Source organism: Moschus berezovskii, chromosome 20 (assembly GCF_049115385.1).
Source record: "Moschus berezovskii isolate FMDL1 chromosome 20, NW_MosBer_1.0, whole genome shotgun sequence".
NCBI classification, from domain to species: Eukaryota; Metazoa; Chordata; class Mammalia; order Artiodactyla; family Moschidae; genus Moschus; species Moschus berezovskii.
The window spans coordinates 40,006,930-40,026,376 of record NC_142479.1 but is presented as its reverse complement, the minus strand read 5'-3'; the positions used below and the strand labels follow the sequence as shown (position 1 = coordinate 40,026,376).

General features: G+C 52.3%; 1 protein-coding gene across 2 annotated transcripts; it reads right to left on the bottom strand.

Moving 5' to 3' along the window:
- Positions 1–158: 158 nt before the first annotated feature.
- On the bottom strand, positions 159–15,961 carry ARHGEF15 (Rho guanine nucleotide exchange factor 15). 2 transcript variants are annotated; one of them, XM_055406693.2, is made up of 16 exons: positions 15,855–15,961; positions 13,128–13,786; positions 12,456–12,788; positions 12,178–12,232; positions 11,084–11,142; positions 10,768–10,979; positions 10,501–10,661; positions 10,180–10,332; positions 9,922–10,051; positions 7,824–7,898; positions 7,614–7,706; positions 7,374–7,534; positions 7,125–7,277; positions 6,727–6,809; positions 6,512–6,616; positions 159–5,595 (listed from the first exon to the last, which is right to left on the bottom strand). In XM_055406693.2, the coding sequence occupies exons 2-16, from the start codon at positions 13,735–13,737 to the stop codon at positions 5,444–5,446; spliced, it is 2,535 nt and encodes an 844-aa protein (XP_055262668.1). In that variant the 5' UTR covers positions 13,738–13,786; positions 15,855–15,961; the 3' UTR covers positions 159–5,443. The 2 variants fall into 2 exon arrangements, with proteins under 2 accessions (XP_055262668.1, XP_055262675.1); XM_055406700.2 differs by lacking the exon at positions 15,855–15,961 and adding an exon at positions 15,315–15,382.
- Between the last annotated feature and the right edge of the window lie 3,486 nt (positions 15,962–19,447).

Here is a 19,447-nt window from a genome sequence, read left to right as displayed (position 1 = left end):
CCTAGTAATCCCACCCCTAAGTATGCACCCAAGTGAAATGAAATCTACATTCATCCAAAAACCTATACGGGAAGGAGTTCTCTGGCGGTCCAGTTGTTAGGATTCGGCACTCTCATTGTTGTGGCCTAGGTTCAAGTCCCTCGGGGAACTGAGATCCCGCAGTCAGTTCAGTCACTCAGTCGTATCCACAAACAAAAAAACAAAGCAAACTTAATGCCTACGCAAGAACACTTAACAGTGACTTTATTTGCAATCATTTAAAACTGGAAACAGGAACTTCCCTGGTAGTTAAGACTCCATGCTTCCGACGCCAGGGATGTGGGTTCAATCCCTGCTCCCAGAACTATTAATAAGATCCCACAAGACTACATGGCCAAAAAAAAAAAAAAAACTAGAAACAACCCAAACATGCTTCACTCTAGGGAATGAATAAAAAATTGCTCTACATCCATGCAATGGACTCTTATTCAACAATAAAAAGAAATGTGTTGACACAACAACGTGGACAAAAAGCATTATGCTAAACGAGAGAAGCTACACTTGAAAGGCTACCTACTGTATAAGTCCATCTATACGACATTACAGAAAAGACAAAACGGTAGGGACAGAAAACAAACAAGGGGTTGCCAGAGGCTGAGGTGGGATAAGGGGTTCAGCACAAAGGGGCACAAGTGAACTTAAGAGGGCAATGGAACTCTTGTATCTTGATTGCAGTAGTGATTACATGACTATATGTGTTCTTAGTCGTGTCCAAGACTCTGCAACCCCATGGACTGTTAGCCCATCAGGCTCCTTTATCCATGGGGATTCTCCAGGCAAGAACAGGGGAGTGGATTCTTTAGTGCCTGAGCCACCATGAAAGCCCAAGAATAATGGAGTGGGTAGCCTATCCCTTCCCCAGGGAATTTGCCTGACCCAGGAATTGATTCTTTACCAGCTGAGCTACCAGGAAAGAGGGTGGATATTGCTGCATGTGAATTACACCTTAATTTTTTTTTCAAGTGAAAAGAATTACATTTAAAAAATAGCACCCCATCGGGCTTCCCTGGTGGCTCAGGGGTAAAAATTCTGCCTGCCTGTGCAGCAGACACAGGTTCTATCCCTGATCCAGGAAGATCCATGAAGACCCCACATGCCATGGAGCAACTAAGCCCATTCGCCACAGCTACTGAGCACACGCTAGAGAGTAGCTCCAGCTTTCCACACCTAGAGAAAAGCTTGCACAGCAGCAAAGACCCACTTGCCGCTCAAGGTCATGATTGCAGACCACCTCTCCTGCAATAATGAAACAGTGGCCACGACGATGTTGATCCAGAGCCCATAGAAGGGCCAGCGCAGAGGAAGGTCAGTGCCCAATCCTACCTCTATTCTCACTGACTCCCCAAATATGGGTGCCACAAATACGAGGATCAGAGCTGTGAGTAGAGAGAACACATACTGACTACCCCCAACAGAGGCCCGGCTTCCCCAATCTGTCCCCCGAGTCACTTCTTCCAGGTCTGAGATATACGTGCACTTTTCCTTGTTGTTTGCTCAGCTAGTCATGTCGGACTCTTTGCGACCCCATGGACTACAGCATGCCAGGCCTCCCTGTCCCTCACCATCTCCCGAAGTTTGCCCAAGTTCATGTCCGTTGCTTCGGTGATGCCATCCAGCCATCTCATTTTCTGACATCCTCTTCTCCTCTGCCCTCAATCTTTCCCAGAATCAGAGACTTTCCCATGAGTCAGCTATTCACATCAGATGACCAAAATACTGGAGTTTCAGGCTTCAGCATCAGTCCTCCCAATGAGTTGGAAGGCTTTTCCTAAGCCTGTGAAAATGTTTGTTTCTTCCACCTCCCCAGATGATAGAATATGAAGGAATGGGGCAATGGCAGCTCCAGGATGCCCCTAGCCAGGCAGTAAGCCTCTCTACCACCTGGGGTTTGTAGCTATGACCCCCACCACCATGCCTGGAATGCCAGTCAGGGCAGCACTGAGAGAGACTTCTCCTCCCATGGGCCTCCCTACAGGAAACCACAGAAGGCAATCCAGAGGGGCAAAAAGGTGGGGAGCGGGGAACAACACAGAGCAGAGAGGGTGATGGACACCAGGAGAAGGCTGTACGTAGCTAAGGCAGAGAAGTGGACGCCTGGCAGAAGGTGCTCAGGAGAGGGAGGGAGAGAATGGACGAGAGCCAAGTCACTTACTACCACCTGGACCACCTCAACCCACTACACTACTCCATCTCTTCTGTCTTTGTTGCCTGGGCCCCATTCCTTCTCCCATGAAGTCCTCATTCTCTTACATCCGCTTCTTCGCTGTATCGCTGTGCTTTCTGCCTTTTGGTCTTCTCCAACCGACATGCAAAATGCAGACCTCTCCCAGATTGTGCACATATACACACACCCTCAGTTCACCCCAAAATGGAAAGGGACCCCTGAGATAACAGGAACAGGACAGTCCCCTCCCTTCCTGTCTTTTCAGTCTCTTTGGAACATGTGGTTATATTTTCTTGCTTTCATGTCCCCCAATTTATTTATTTGGCTGTGCCAGGTCTTAGTTATAGCATTTGGAGGAAGAAACGGTAACCCACTCCAATATTCTTGTTTAAAAAAATCTCATGGACAGAGGAGCCTAGGAGGTTAAAGTCCAAAGGGTAGCAAAGAGTCAGACAGGACTGAGTGACTGAGCACACAGCACACTGGGATCTCTAGTTGTGGCATGTAGGATCTAGTTCCCTGATCAGAGATCGAATCCACTGGGAGCTCAGAGTCTTAGCCATAATGCAATTCCCCAAACAACTCTTAACTGGTCTCCATCTTTCCATTGTCCCAGTATCAGAACCTCTGGCTTGGAGCCTGGAGGTTTCCTTAAGTGGCAGGACTCGGGAAGGGACTGAGGATTTGGGAGGGAACATATATGTGGGATATATGTGCAGCTTTGTCTGCCTCTGGATGTGTCTGTGTGTCTCTGAGAATATCAGAGGAAGAGGGGAGTTTGTGTGGAGTGACACCCCGCCAGCCCCCAGGAAACTTGTGAGCATATAGGCCAGTTCTCTCCCCATGACCACTGCCTTCTCTTCCTGGACTTCAGTCCCTTTGTTGTCACCCCTAGAGTGTTCTTTGCTTAGATCTTCCCAGATGCTTCTTTCTTGTTATCTGGGTCTCAGCTTAACGTCATCTCCTCCAGGCTCTTCCCCAAAGCCACACACATGTGCGCGCGCGCGCACGCACACACACACACACACACACACTACTCTGTATCATAGCCTTTTTTGCATTTTCTTCAAAGTAATCACTTCTATCTGATCTTATCTTAGTTATTAACTTGTTTACTTAGCAACTTCCCCAGAATGTAACCTCCTTAAGGGCAAGGTCCTTGTCTTTTTCATCTCTGTATCCTCAGATCCTAGAAGAGTGCCTAGCACACAGAAGGCACTCAATGAACAGATGTAGAAATGAATTAAACACAGAGATGCTTGGCTGCTCAGTAAAGGACATTTATTGCTGACTGATTGCCCTTTGTATTCTTCATTTGCCCAAGTCCCAGCTATATCTGGCTCTATCTGTCCTTTTCCCAACCTGCAGCTCCCTGCTCCAGCACCTGAAACCCTCCCACCACCATACTGCCCAAGATCCCTCGGAAGCTATGAGCAGCAGCACATTCAGGCCTTGCACCTGCTCTCCAAGCCCCAGTTCCCAGAAGAGATGACCCCTGCTCTCAAAAGATACCTTTTCAACCAGCTCTGCTCCCCTAATAGAGTCACATTTAGAAACCACTCCTCCTTTAAAAATGTGGTCCCCCAAAAAGCCTCAACACTGCTCCACCAACATTTATTGATGGTGATGACTCAGTGGGTAAAGAATTCATCTGCAATGCAGGAGACATAGGAGGCACAGCTTCAACCCCTGGCTTGGGAAGATCCCCTGGAGAAGAAAATGACAACCCACTCCAGTATCCTTGCCTGGAAAGTCCCATGGACAGAGGAGCCTGGCGGGCTACAGTGAGTTGCAAAAAGTTGGACACGACTAAGTGACTAAGCATGGCATGGCATCTCACATGCCAAGCACTGTGCTGGGTCAATCTCCAAAGTCATGGACAAGCCAAATACCAGTACCTTTCTCCCTCTGGATCCCTCAGAGTCCTTGCACTCCCTTGTGAAGGGCATGGAAGTTTCTATCCCTGGCAAGTTGCCATGCATGAGCTGAAGGGAAGGCATGATGCCACTTGCCCGCAATTGTCTGCTCTGCTCTGTCTGTCCCTCACCTCCTCTGGCATCGTGCCAGTTTCTCATCTGTAAGCAGATGCTCTGGGTGGGGTTAGGCAGCAATGCTGGCTCTCTGTTCTCTAACACTGCTTGGCCCAGTGTTTCTGTGAAAGGATCGTGATGAAGGCAAGAAAGCCCTAGAGGCTCAGTTGGCCCAAGAGCCACAGCTGAGGCTCACACAAACCTGGGGCCCAGAGCCAGTCTGAAGCCCGAGGCTGAGGCTGGATGGCTGGTATGGTTCAGGCTGGATGATTTGCAGGTAGGGATTATGGAGGCCAAGCTTTGGACAAGGAGAAGGGCCTACAAACTTCAGGAGGCCTCAGACCCCAGCTACTGGCCATCTTCAGTCCTTCAGACTCCTCTGCAAGGCTGCTTGGTGTCTCTGGCCTCCAAGAGACCCAGAACACAGGCCTCTCTCATCCCCAGCTCTGGCCTCTGGCTGCTAAGCCACACCCAGCACATTTGCCTCTGGAGCTCAGACCTAGTGTCTTTTTGAGGAGACTAAGGGGGAAAATGAGGGGTGAGGGAAGAAATAGAGCACTCAGTTATCTGGCAAGGAGGCAAAACCATACACACCATGTTCAGAAAAATCACCCTCCTTGATACATATACAGACATATGCACACACACAGATTCTCTGAGACATACTCTGGATTCTTCTAGAAGAGAGGAATTGGCTTAAGAGGATACATGAGGCACCCCAGGAATGGAATGTAATACTTCCCAGACTCAAAAGACAAGACAGTGATTGCTATAGCACCAAGCAGGGTTCCTACTGGTCTCTTGGGCCCAGATCACCATCTGGACGTATCCCTGCTATTGGCTATTTGATCCTAGAACTTTATCTCAAATGCAGCCCTCCTTTAACTGCATTGACCTAGAATCCTCTTCTTTGGCTGTGAGCATAGCAGGGATACTCACTGGCCAGAGGCTCACCACCTACTGTCTGCTCTGCACTAAGCCTCTGCCTCCACTGGCAACCCCACTCAAGCCATCTTCATTCTCCCTCCTGCGTGGGCTCAGACGGCCCTGTTTTCATTGGCTGCCCAGTCTTGAAGCTCGGTCCCTTTGGTTGCCACTGAGGTAGCGTTTCCACTGACAGCGAATCCAGTGCATGGATGGGCTTCCTTCTCTCTGTGCCAGGCTGCCAGCTGTCCTGACTTGCACTGCTCGCCCCCCACACCAGCACGCATTAGGGTGGGGGGGCATCCGGGGGGCCCGAAGATGGCCCAACAGCCTCCAGGAGTCTCTGGTGCTGACGAAGGTGCTTCCTCCTTTCATGTTCCCCTGTGACTTCACACACCAACTGGGCAGGGAAGGCTCCAGGAAGCCCCTTCAGCCAGCCTGAAAAAGAAGACACAAAGGCCTAGGTGGGGCCAGGGCAGAGGACAGGTCGGGGGCGGGGGGGGGGCGGGGGAAGAGAGGCCCAGTGGGGTCTAATGCCTGAGGGCCATGGCAGGTGTGGGAATTAGTGGAAAAGCCTTGGAGCACTGGTAAAAAGGCCATTAGAGGTGGATGTGACAGCAGCATCAAAGAGAGGTGGGGTCCCTCCCATAAAGCCCTGCGTTGACTGCTCATCTCACTCAGAGTGAGAGCCAGAGTTTTTACAGGAACCTATGAGGACCCTCGTGACCTGATCCCAGTTACCCCTATGACCTCATCTGCTTCTCTCTCCTTTCCTCACTCCCTCTGTCACACTGGCTTTCTTACCTCAAACACACTGGCCTGACTCCTGCCTCCCTTTGGGACACTCTTACACCAGACACCACGTGCCTAAACTCTTCTACCAAGTCACTGTTTACAGGGTGCCTGTGAGGTCTGCCTCACCCTCTCTATTTATTGTTTGTTTGTTTATTTATCTGGCTGCAGGGGGCCTTAGTTGCAGCATGAGAACTCTTAGTTCTAGCATATGGGATCTAGTTCCCTGACCAGGGATTGAACCCAGGCCCCCTACATTGGGAGTGTGGCATCTTAACCACCGGTCTACCAGGGAAGTCCCTTGACCTCCCTGTTTAAACGTGTAACCCTACCCAACCTGGAGACTCCTAACCTCCTTGACTCTGCTTCACCTTTGATTTTCCACAGCACTTATCACTTTATTTATCTTGTTTGTTCTTTATTGTTTTACCTCTACTTGAATGTACAGTATAGCAGGGCAAGGATATCTGCACGTCTGGTACACAGTGCTGAGAACAGTGAGTGGTATCTCATAAATGCTGAATAAATATTTATTGATTGAATGAATAAAAGAGCCTCTCACCTTCAGGATTCTTGTGCAGGTGCTTGAGGGGAGCCCTGGACTCCACATTTCGTCCCTCTGTCTTGGTGGGTGTGGAAGGCTCTGAACAGAGTTCCTGGGAACAGTCTGGTCGGGGTGGGTGACATCACAGTGGGATCCAGACTCTTTTTAGCTTCTCCCCCATATTCCTTGAAGACTCCCTTCTCCTTCCCTCCTCCCGTCTCAGGAACACTCACCACAGTCCTCATAGACGGTGTCTGCAGAGCAGGGAAGGGGGCCTGGGGTAGGGAAGGCGCCCAGCCAGCGCTGCATGTCTGATCTGGTGGCAACATAGGGAAGGAATCACCTTTGGCCCAGGAGAGCCTCCTGGGGGTTAGGCAGGGGCTTCCGAGGAGAGACTTTGTGGGGAGGGTGGTGGACTCTGGAGGTCAGGTGAGGGTCAGGAGTGGGTCCCCCAGGGTGTTTTCTTTTTCGGTGGCACCTGCTGGATCTTAGTTCCCTGACCAGAGATTGAACCTGTGCCCCCTGCAGTGGAAGCATGGAGTTTCAACCTCTGGACCACCAGGGAAACATACACACACACACTCACACACACACCCTGCCCAGGGCGTTTTCTGAAGGAGACACAACTCACAGGGATGAAGCTTGGAGTAGCCGGTGTGTGGGGCGGCCCTGGTGGTTGCTGAGAAGAGAGAGGCGGAACGTAGGGGGGCCAGATGGGTCTGGGACCTGCTGGGCCTGGACCAGGGAGCGATGGGCATAGTCCAGAACCTGTAGCCGCTGCCCACTGCCCAGGGAAGAGGAGGTTCAGAGGGAGAGCAGAGGTCCAACTGGACTCCTCCTCACCATCCCTGCCTGGACTCCCTCCCTCCCTGGAACCCACCTCTTGGGCTGAGTGATGAGCAGCAGGTCACTGAAGAGCAGCAGGCAGAGGGGGGTGAAGCGGGGGCGCGAGGCAAACAGCACACCTCCCCTCCTGCACCCCAACTCTGTCAGTTCCCCCTGCAACTCCAGTCGCCTGGACCAGGAGACCAGGGGCAGGGCCTGTGAGGAAGCAGAGAGGAGATTCTGACCTCACAGCACCATGGGGAAAGGCAAGCCCGGAGCCTGGGCGGGGGCTAACCTTGACTTTGTGGAAGCGCAGCCTCTGCGTGAGCCGGATCAGCTCCTCTGTCTGTTTCATGCGTCCGACCTCGGCACTGCACCGCTCAATGATCTGGGTAAGGGAAGCCGAATCACCCACCCTTTCCACCTCATCCACCCATCCCACCCCATCCACCCATCCCTCCCTCCCACCTCCTCACCTTCCCTAGCCCCGGCATCCCCCTCCCACCTTACTGACAGCACCCAGGGCCTTCTGGGCATTCTCCTGGCGGCTGGACCCCTCCTCTGTCTGGCGCAGGATATTCTGGGGACAAAGTTCAGTTCAGTTCAGTCACTCAGTCATGTCCAACTCTTTGCGACCCCATGAAACAGCACACCGGGCCTCCCTGTCCATTACCAACTCCCGGAGTCCACCCAAACCCATGTCCATTGAGTCAGTGATGCCATCCAACCATCTCATCCTCTGTCGGGAACAAAGAGGAAGAGTAATTGGACCCCTGCTCTGCAGCCCTGGGATTCAGAAGGGTTGCAACTCAGAGTACCCCACTTGGCTTGGCATTTTGGGGTTCACAGGGCTGGGGCACTAACCTCACCACTCGCTGTCTGCATAACCCTGAGCAACTCACATTACCTCTTCTCTTAGTTTCCCCATCTGTAAAAAGGGGATAATTCCTACCAACCAAATCAATAGTATTGTGAGAATTCAATAAGGAAACCTATATAAAGTACTTAGCATAGTCTCTGGGACATAGTAAATGCTGAAAAGAAGGTTGCTATTATTTTAACAATTATTAACCACAACTATTATTATATTAGAGGGCTTCCTGATAGCTCAGTTGGTAAAGAATCTGCCTGCATTGCAGGAGACCCTGGTTCAATTCCTGGGTCGGGAAGATCCACTGGAGAAGGGAAAGGCTACCCACTCCAGTACTCCAGTATTCTTGGGCTACCCTTATGGCTCAGCTGGTAAAGAATCTGCTTGCAATATGGGAGACCTGGGTTTCATCCCTGAATTGGGAAGATCCTCTGAAGAAGGGAAAGGCTTCCCACTCCAGTATTCAGGCCTGTGTCCCAGAGTTGGACATGACTGAGTGACAAAAAAAATTAGTAGAAGCAAAATAAAATGGAGTTAAGAGTACCTGTATTTGAAGTTTGTCACCATCAATTATTGAATATTATCTATATGACCTGTGGCAAGTAATTTAACCTCTTTGAGCCTCAGTTTCCTTATCTATAAAGTGGGATCAATAATAGTTCCTATCCTCACAGTCATTAGTAAGGTTAAACGGGTGTGTAGCACTTAGAAGAACATCTAAAAAAGACACTCAAGAGCTGCTTACCTATTATGATTAGAGCCATCCTCCTGATCATAATTATGCTGTTGTTGTCTACACTGGGGATATATAAAGTGGTGCCTGTGAGCTCAGTCATGTCCGACTCTTTGCAACCCCATGGACTGCAGCCCACCAGGCCTCTCTGTCCATGGGATTATCCCAGCAAGAATACTGGAATGGGTTGCCATTTCCTCCTCCAGGGGATCTTCCTGACCCAGGGATTAAACCCATGTCTCCTGCATTGGCAGGGGGATTGCTTACTACTGAGCCAGCAGGGAGGCTCCTATATAAAGCTGAATAAGACATTAAGACACTGGAAACATAACTGAGAACGCTTCACCTTGAGATCCCCACACTGGGTGACTTGGTTCAGGGAGAATTTTCTTCTCTACAGTAGAAGAGTGTTTCTCACCACTTTTTTCAGTATCACCCCTCTAAGGAGCCTATTTAGACACTGCCCCGCCCCACCATGAAATTTTAATACCATTGATACACTGTACATCTATTTTGGTACTCTGGCCTTTTAGAGTACCACAACCAGTGGAATATTTACGATGTTTTTACCCCTCAAAGGAGGAGTTTCTGCCTCCTTGGAGATGATATCATCTCCACTGGGAAGGCATACAGTTAAAGATATGGCCTGAGAAGACCTCAGAAACCACTCACCACATTCACCCTGAGACCTGGAGAGAGAAAAAAGGGGGCTTGCCCAGAGTGGCTCAGCCAGTTAGCGGCAGAGCTAAGCCCAGAACTCAGGTCTCCAGCCAGAGGCTCTTCTCCTGCACCAGACGGCTTCTTGAAACGTTTGGGAACTCCAGGTAGGGCTTGGGGGTGGGCGGGGTGTCCTAGATGGAGGGCCCCCGATTTTTAATCCCAACTTAGGGGTTTGCTGTGTTCCTGGTGGGACGGGAAATGGCGGGGCAGGAGGCCCCTGGGGAGAGTTCCCCATCGGGGCTGGTGGGGCCGAAAAGGGCCCAGGCCAGGCCGCGGTACCTGCAGCAGCATGCGGAGCCGCGTGATGCGCTGAAAGGGCAGGAGCAGGAAGGAGGGCAGCGGGAGGCGCTGGCACTTGGGAAGGCTCTGCAGCCGCCGCAGCTCCGCGGAGAAGCGCACGTTCGTGTCCCTGCGGAGGCAGGCGCAGCCTGGCGTCTAGCTGGAGGCCCTGATCGCCCGCGACCTGCCCCGGCCTGGACCCTACCCCTGTACCCCGGCTTCCTCCCGCACCGGCGACCCTTCCGCTACTGCGCTCACATCAGGCGACTGTAGGTCTCCTCCTGGTACTGCTGGTTCCGCACATAGTCCACGTACACGGAGAAGGGCCCCACGGCATGCGCGTGCACCACATCGCACAGGTCACGGATGTGGGGGGAAGCGCGCACCCGGGACAGCAACTTCCCCAGAAAACTGCGGGAGTGGGGAACACGCACTGGAGGCGGGGCAGAGAGCCTGGGGTGCCCCCCTACTTCTGGAGGGAAGAGCTGGCCCCAGGAGGGGAGGCCCCGAGACAGAGCTGAGAAGCCATGCTTTACCCCACCCCAGGCTTTCCCAGCAGAAAGTGGGGACCCCACTGACCGCTCACTGACTCCCTGGACTCGCTGCACGTTGGAGAAGAGGGTGTGGTGATCCCGGGGGGTGAGCGTGTCCCGGAGCGCCTGGCTCAGCACGAAGGTGTCGGTCAGCAGCCGCAGGGAGCGCAGGTACGAGGCCTCCGACGTCACCACCTCGAACAGGCTCTAAGGAGGATGCGCAGGGCGCGAATGGAAAGCCCAGTTCCCAGCCCGGGCCTGGGGCCCAGGCTCCTCCCCTCTGCGCCCCGCACCCGAGCCCAGGGACGCCCACCTCCTGCATCCGCCGCTCCTGGGCACTCAGGGTGTCCAGGAGGCCGCTGGCTCGCACTGCCGGAAGCTCCTGCCACAGCGTGTTTCGAGGGCCCGGGGGACGGGCGAAGGTGGGAGCTTCCCCAGCGTTTGCTGAAGCGGGACCCCCGTCCTCACCGACCCCCCACAGCTCCTCTGACAGCACGGCTGCGCGGTAGGTCTGGTAAAGCGGTTCTGGAGAGCAAACGAGGCACGTCAGGGAAGTCCCGTGCCCCACCTAGCCGGTCCGCGCTGCTTGCTGGGTCTCAGCAGGCACCCCGGAGTCCAGCAGCCCTCACCATCCTGCAGGGGCAGTTCCCAGTTCTGCTCCTTCAGCTCCTCCAGCTCCTCTTCCTCCCTGTGGAAAGAGAAAGGGATGGAGTTCCTCAAAACACAGCTATTCACATAATACTGTGCAGGGGTACACAACAGATGTCCAGGTTGGTTGTATGTAGGGACCCTAGCCAAACCCCAGCTCGTTTTATGTGCCTGTGGTATGTGAGGCCCTAAGTGGGCCCCATCCATTCCTGTTATCTCAACCTTTGGGCACTGTACACTTCTAGCCTCCATCTCCAGGGCTTTTATGGAAGGACCATTGTCTAGAATGTCCTGTATGTGCCTCAGGGCAACTCAACTCCAGCTGTTACACCTCCCCCTACTCTGTTCTGGTCATCAGCACCACCACACACCCATTCACCCAAAGTGAAAACCCAGGAGACTAAACTCCAGTAAATGCTGAATAAATGGATGGTCTCAGATTAACTCTGATGATGGTGGTGAAAGAACTGATGGGCCTAGGTAACACAGGAGAAATGTTCCTGGTTGCCACATGGATTTGTGGACAATAATTTAAATAGAAGCTCAAAGTGGGGCAACTAAAATGATGTAGTATGGGCCTGATTCTTCACCAGTATCAGACCCCAGCAACTTATTAACTATTTGGTATGTTTACCCCAATTTCACAGGTGAGGAGGCTGAGACCCAGAGAGGGTAAGTGAATGTTTGAGGTCACATAGCTGATAAGGGACAAAGCTGGGATTAGAAACTGGGGCTGCTTGTCCCTAGAGGCCCAGCCCTTCTTCACTCCATGCTTGGGGTGGGATTTAGGTGGACCCAAAGTTTAGTCTGGGCTTCTCAGGTGGCACTAGTGGTAAAGAACTGCGTGCCAATGCAGGAGACTTAAAGAGACTCGGGTTCCATCCGTGATTTGGGAAGAGCCCCTGGAGGAGGGCGTGGCAACCCACTCCAGTATTCTTGCTTGAAGAATCCCACGGACAGAGGAGCCAGGCAGGCTTCTGGGTGGCAGTAGTCAGACACGACTGAAGTGACTTAGCACATACACACACACAAAGTTTAGTCTGTTTTCAGGAAGGAGTATCTAGGTGTTCAGTACCTGCCCTCCGTGGTGGCTGGAGGATCATTCTGAGGAGCACCGTCAGGACTGTCCCCTAAGAGAGAACCCAGAGTGAAGAATCACCAGCCCAGGACTCTCGACCCCAGCCCAGCAAAGACTGTTACTATAGAAACTACAACTGTCAGCCCCGGAGCAGCAGCTGGTGGAGGAACAAGAAGCCCAGGGCTGGTCCAGAGATGTAGTGAGTTGGTGGTGAGAATGCTACACCTCCACCCAGTCTCTTCCCAGCCCTGATGTCCATCCCTCCAGCCCTGTACCTCTCTGGATTCCATCTTCAGAGGGTGGATCGAGATCAGGCTGTGGGGGCTCCCCAGAGATGGTGATGTCCTGTCTGACCCGAGCTGGTTTGGGGGGTTTGAGGGGTGGCAGGAGTTTGCGTTCGGCAGTGGAGCGGTAGGAAGTGAGGACGACCGGGGGGTGGCTGAGGCTTGAAGGGCTGGGGCGGGAGCGGGAGGCCCGCAGTGGGGAGGCCCGGCAGGGGACCCTGGGGCCATCCTCATAGCCCCCCACAGGTACCCATCGGAGCTCCAGGCCAGGCCGGCCCACGTGGCAGACACAGGGGCAGCAGGGAGGGCAGGCCAGCCCAGCACCTGTGGGAGACAGGGGCCTCCTTAGGACAGCACCCCTCCCCAGGTGTCCTCCCTCCCCTTAACCTGCCCGGCAGCAGGAACTGGAGGTCAGTGCTAGGCATCTCTCACCTCCAGGTTCTATTCAAAGCTCCAGAAGTATTAAAACCAGATTTTCGAAGTATGGAATCCATTTTTTAAAAAGTAGCCTTTTTAAAGGGTCTTGCCTGGCAGTTTAGTGTTAGGACTCTGCACTTCCAATGCAGGAGGCACAGGTTCGATCCCTAACCCCACCCCTCCAAAAAAAATCATAAAGCCCTGAGAACAAAAAAGAGGAGCTGGATTGAGCCCAGCCCAGCTTACCTGGAGTGCCATTCTCCTGGGACCCGCTCCCAGCGAGGTTGCCCTGGGGAGTCTCTATCTCCCCATTCATATCCACTCCCCCTGGGGGACTTGGCTCCAGGGTGTCCGCAGCCTGGACTCTGCCTTCAGTCCCCCATTCGAACTTGCCAGCCAGTCTGCGCACAGTGCCTGGGGCTGAGGCAGAGCCATCCTGGTCGGAGACCTGGGTCGTGGGGAGCAGGGGCAGAGCCATGCGGGGTGACCCGGAGGGTTTGGGTGGGGGGACTGGAGACCGGGGAGCAGGCTCTGGGGAGATGGAGCGCCGGGACACTGGGCTGGGGGTGTCAGAAGATGAGTCTGGGAAAGTCTGGGAGTCGAGGCTGGCTTTAGAAGCTGATGGGGGCAGAAGGGCGGGGGGCTTGAGGGATGGGGCCGGGGGCTCCCAGAACATGGGGGTGCACATGGGGGTTGGTGCCTCATTGGCGGTGAGGGGTGATTCTTGTGGAGAAGAGCCGTTGTGGTGGGGCCCTGGGGACTGGGTTGCCCGGGCACGAGAGGGGGGGCGGGGGCGGATGATCCGAGGGGGCTTCTGGGTGGGGGGTGTTGCTTCTGGAAGAGACTGGGCTGACATCTTCCTCTGAGCTCTTCCGAGGAGTGGGGTACACTTCTGGAGTCATCCCCTGAGGAAGAGGGGGCAGAAAGAGAGACCCTTAGTGCCCCTTGGGCCCCCCCACGCTCCTGCGAGGAGACGGAGACCTCTGAGCAGAAATGTCTGCAGGCAAATGAGCCGAGATTTTAGGCTCAGGAGTAGAGGTGGGAGCACTTCCTGTCTTCCCTCCCCATTTCCACTGTCTTCTCTCTTTACCTCTCACTCCTCCTTATTCCATTTCCTGAGAACTCTGAAACCCCACCCCCGCACCCCCCAGCCTCCATCTCACTCTATCTTTTGACCTCTGCTGTCACAATCAGGCCAGAGGAGACAGAGGCCAGAGTGGGGGCACCTAGATAGAGACCCAATTTGGGAGAGGAGCACAAGAGGACTGGATCAGCAAGGGAAATAGGGCACGCAGTTAAGTGTCTACCTGAGGAATTGTGTTCCATGTCTGTAGTATGTGTTGTGAACGTTTGTGTGTGTGGTTTAAGCATGAGTGGACATGGCATGTGTGCGCTGCTTCTGGGGCTATTAATACATGAACCGAGTGTTGGATGCTGTGTTTCAGGAGTGTATCTGTTGGGACTTCCCCGACCATCCGGTGTCTAACACTCCACACTCCCAGTACAGGGGGCCCCTGTTCGATACCTGATCAGGAAATTAGATGCTGCATGCCTCAGCTAAGAGTTGTGTGCCGCTTGATCTGGCCCAAATAAATATTTGAGAAAAAAAAAGTGTATCTATCGTATGCGGTACAAAGTGGAAGAGTGGGGTACACAGTGTATGGTGTGAGTGAGATGGGGATGTTGGCTGTGTGTTCTGTGCTTTTTCTGTGGGGCGTCTGTGCTGTGTGTGCCTGGGCCACATCACAGCTTCCCTGCTCCTGCGGGCCCTCCACCCCCCATTTCCCAGTTCCTCTCTCCGGACTCTCCCTTTCCGGATTATTTTTAGTCTCCTTTTCCTGCCATGAAGATTCCTGGAGTCTCTGACCCCAGGAGACCAGGAGGCCCCGGGCATGGTCTCTCCTGCCCCATCCTCATCCCTGTCTGCCTCCTTGCTCCCCACCTGGTCCCGGACAGAGGCCCCAGTGGGTAGAAGCCCGGATCCTGCCAGGATGCCCAGAGTGTGGTGAGGAGGGAGATCAGATCAGACTGAAGGTGAGGACCAGCTGGGCCAAGATGCTGGGGCATGGGCTCGCTTCCTCCTGTAAGCCTGAGAAGGCTGAAGGGTCAGAGCGGGAAGACCTGCGCCCCCAAATTCCCTTGTGGAGTCAGCAGGAGAGTCAGGTCCCTCTAAGCCCCAGATCGGTTTCTGAGAAATGATGCAGGGTGGGGACTGGGGGCTGTAAACCGCGAGTCTCATGGCTCAGTGGCCTCTGTGTTCTGGCAGGAAGCTCCTTAGGTGACCCAGGCAGTAGCCTCGCCAGCTGGCTAGCTCCTCCCCAGCCTTGCCCACTCCGGGATCCCTGCCCCCCTCAGGTATCTGCCCTTACTTCCTTCCCCCACCCCCCACTCCGGCCTCTCGCAGGGACCCAGGTACTCGGCCCAAGCACTCACCCTCAAGTCCTCTCCACTCTCGGTCACCTCCCGGGGCTGAGTGAGTAGGAGCAGGAAACAGGAATCGGATCCTCCTCCCAACCGGACACCCCCCCTCACCACACCACACTCCACATGCGCACACTGGGGCTCTGGAAGATGTGAGGGACCCTGAATGCCAGGTTTCCAAGGATAACAGAGTCTGTGGAAAGGATGAACCTCAGGCATGAGAGTGGACTGTTGTGTACAAGCATGTTCTGTCCTGGGTCCACATTGCTGCATGGACAGGGGGTTCATGGGGGCCCACCCTGGACAGGGGTGGGGTCAGGATGGGGTGACCGGCTGGGCTGGGCTCAGACACCCCTGGGTCGCTGTGATGTGGTGTGTGTGTCCCTTGACAGCGTGTCTGACCATCTCTCCCACACCTTACGAGACAGCCCGTCCCTTCAGTATCCAGCCTGTCTCCTCCGTGTGAGCCAGCCCATCATTTCACACCACGGAACCCCATCCCTACCCTGGTTGCCCCCTCCCTAACTCTGCAGTAGCGCTTCCTGAGTTTACCTTTATCTCTTTGGAAGCAGTTTCTATTTTCAGCCTGTCCTGCCTGCCCCTTGGAGCAAGGAATGTGAGGCCGGGTCTCTGAGTGTGTCTGTTCCTGTGTTTCTGAGGCGGGAACTGTGGGCCCAGATTCAGATCTCTGCAAAGGAAGCCGATTCCTCAGCCCCACCCAGCCATTGTGTTGGGAGAGTGTGTATGTGTGTAAAGGAGGAAGAAGGTGGCACATGCAGATGTGGGAATTAGTGGGGAGGTCTTGGTACTCCCCAGGTGGGTATGCCCTTGGCTGGGCCCCCTGCCTGCTCCCCATTCTCAGTCCCTGTCTCTCAAGGTCCCAGCCCCATGACTCTCCAGGTCCCACTGGGAGGTTTTGATGTTGATTGCCTGGGGGTCAGTACCCCTGGGAGGGTGGGCGGGGGTGGGGGAGATGCCGTCTCACCTGTAATTTGCTTTGTGATTGAAGAGTTCCCAGGGTTCCATGTGTGTCAAAAGAACAGCTGAGGAGGTGGAATGAGCCACATCCCATCCTGGGAAGACAGACAGTGGGAGGAAGAGGCAGGGGGGCCAGTGATGAACTCTGGCAGCCTTTGCCCACACCAGGTGCCTGCTTTTGCCACACACACAAACCCAGGACCAGACATCCAACCTCCCATTACAACACCCACATACACACACACCAGGATCAGATATCCAACCTCCCATCCCTCACCTCTAGATGCTTGCCGAGTTCCAGGAAGAGGAAACCTCTACGAGAGTGCCTCAGAGACCCTATTGAGAAAGCTAAATGTACATGTGAAGCCAAACAAATCCTGCTTTTTGTTTTCACTAAAATAGGAATGTCTTTATCAGGTTTGCAACTTCAACATTTAAAGATAACTGAATGGCAGTGAGGGTATGGATTCCTTGGTAGTCCACTGGTTAGCACTCTGTGCTTTCAGTGTTGGGGCCTGGGTTCAATCCCTGGTTGGGGAACGAAGAAACTGCAAACTGTATGGCACGGCCAAAAAATAATAACAACTGAGAATTCCCTGGCGGTCCAGTGCCTAACAGTGGTCCAGTGTTTAGGAGTCTGTGCTTTACTGTCGAGGATGCAGTTTCAATCCCTGGTTGGGGAATTAAGTTCCCGTAAGCCACACATGAAATTAAAAGACGCTTACTCCTTGGAAGGAAAGTTATGACCAACCTTGATAGTATATTAAAAAGCAGAGACATCACTTTGCCAACAAAGGTCCGTCTAGTCAAGGCTATGGTTTTTCCCGTGGTCATGTATGGATGTGAGAGTTGGACTGTGAAGAAAGCTCATCGCCGAAGAATTGATGCTTTTGAACTGTGGTGTTGGAGAAGACTCTTGAGAGTCCCTTGTACTGCAAGGAGATCCAACCAGTCCATTCTAAAGGAGATCAGTCCTGGGTGTTCATTGGAAGGACTGATGCTAAAGCTGAAACTGAAATACTTTGGCCACCTCATGCAACAAGTTGACTCACTGGAAAAGACTCTGATGCTAGGAAAGGTTGGGGGCGGGAGGAAAAGGAGATGACAGAGAATGAGATGGATGGATGGCATCACTGACTCTGTGGACATGAGTTTGAGTGAACTCCGGGAGTTGGTGATGGACAGGGAGGCCTGGCGTGCTGTGATTCATGGGGTCACGGAGAGTCGGACACGACTGAGCGACTAAACTGAACTGAAGCCACATGTGGGCAGGAATCCCTTAGAAGAAATGGAGTAGCCATCATGGTCAACAAAAGAGTCCGAAATGCAGTACTTGGATGCAGTCTCAAAAACGACAGAATGATCTCTGTTTTTTTCCAAGGCAAACCATTCAATATGCCTATGCCCCAACCAGTAACGCTGAAGAAGCTGAAGTTGAACGATTCTATGAAGACCTACAAGACCTTTTAGAACTAACACCCAAAAAAGATGTCCTTCTCATTATAGGGGACTGGAATGCAAAAGTAGGAAGTCAAGAAACACCTGGAGTAATAGGCAGATTTGGCCTTGGAGCACGGAATGAAGCAGGGCAAAGGCTACTAGAGTTTTGCCAAGAGAAACCACTGGTCATAGCAAACACCCTCTTCCAACAACACAAGAGAAGACTCTACACATGGACATCACCAGATGATCAATTCCGAAATCAGATTGAGTATATTCTTTGCAGCCGAAGATGGAGAAGCTCTATACAGTCAGCAAAACAAGACTGGGAGCTGACTGTGGCTCAGATCATGAACTCCTTATTGCCAAATTCAGACTTAAATTGAAGAAAGTAGGGAAAACCACTAGACCACTCAGATATGACCTAAATCAAATCCCTTATGATTGTACAGTGGAAGTGAGAAACAGATTTAAGGGACTAGATCTGATAGACAGAGTGCCTGATGAACTACGGATGGAGGTTCGTGACACTGTACAGGAGACAGGAATCAAGACCATCCCCAAGAAAAAGAAATGCAAAAAACCAAAATGGCTGTCTGAGGAGGTCTTACAAATAGCTGTGAAAAGAAGAGAAGCAAAAAGCAAAGGAGAAAAGGAAAGATATAAGCATCTGAATGCAGAGTTCCAAAGAATAACAAGGAGAGATAAGAAAGCCTTCCTCGGCAATCAATGCAAAGAAATAGAGGAAAACAACAGAATGGGAAAGACTAGAGATCTCTTCAAGAAAATTAGAGATACCAAGGGAACATTTCATGCAAAGATGGGCTCAATAAAGGACAGAAATGGTATGGACCTAACAGAAGCAGAAGATATTAAGAAGAGGTGGCAAGAATACACAGAAGAACTATACAAAAAAGATCTTCACGACCAAGATAATCACGATGGTGTGATCACTCACCTAGAGCCAGACATCTTGGAATGTGAAGTCAAGTGGGCCTTAGAAAGCATCATTACGAACAAAGCCAGTGGAGGTGATGGAATTCCAGTTGAGCTATTTCAAATCCTGAAAGATGATGCTGTGAAAGTGCTGCACTCAATATGTCAGCAAATTTGGAAAACTCAGCAGTGGCCACAGGACTGGAAAAGGTCAGTTTTCATTCGAATCCCAAAGGCAATGCCAAAGAATGCTCAAACTACTGCACAATTGCAGTCATCTCACATGCTGGTCAAGTAATGCTCAAAATTCTCTAAGCCAGGCTTCAGCAATACGTGAACCATGAGCTTCCAGCTGTTCAAGCTGGTTTTAGAAAAGGCAGAGGAACCAAAGATCAAATTGCCAACATCCACTGGATCATGGAAAAAGCAAGAGAGTTCCAGAAAAACATCTATTTCTGCTTTATTGACTATGCCAAAGCCTTTGACTGTGTGGATCACAATAAACTGTGGAAAATTCTGAAAGAGATGGGAATACCAGACCACTTGACCTGCCTCTTGAGAAACCTATATGCAGGTCAGGAAGCAACAGTTAGAACTGGACATGGAACAACAGATTGGTTCCAAATAGAAAAAGGAGTACGACAAGGCTGTATATTGTCACCCTGCGTATTTAACTTATATGCAGAGTACATCATGAGAAACACTGGGCTGGAAGAAGCACAAGCTGGAATTAAGATTGCCGGGAGAAATATCAATAACCTCAGATATGCAGATGACACCACCCTTATGGC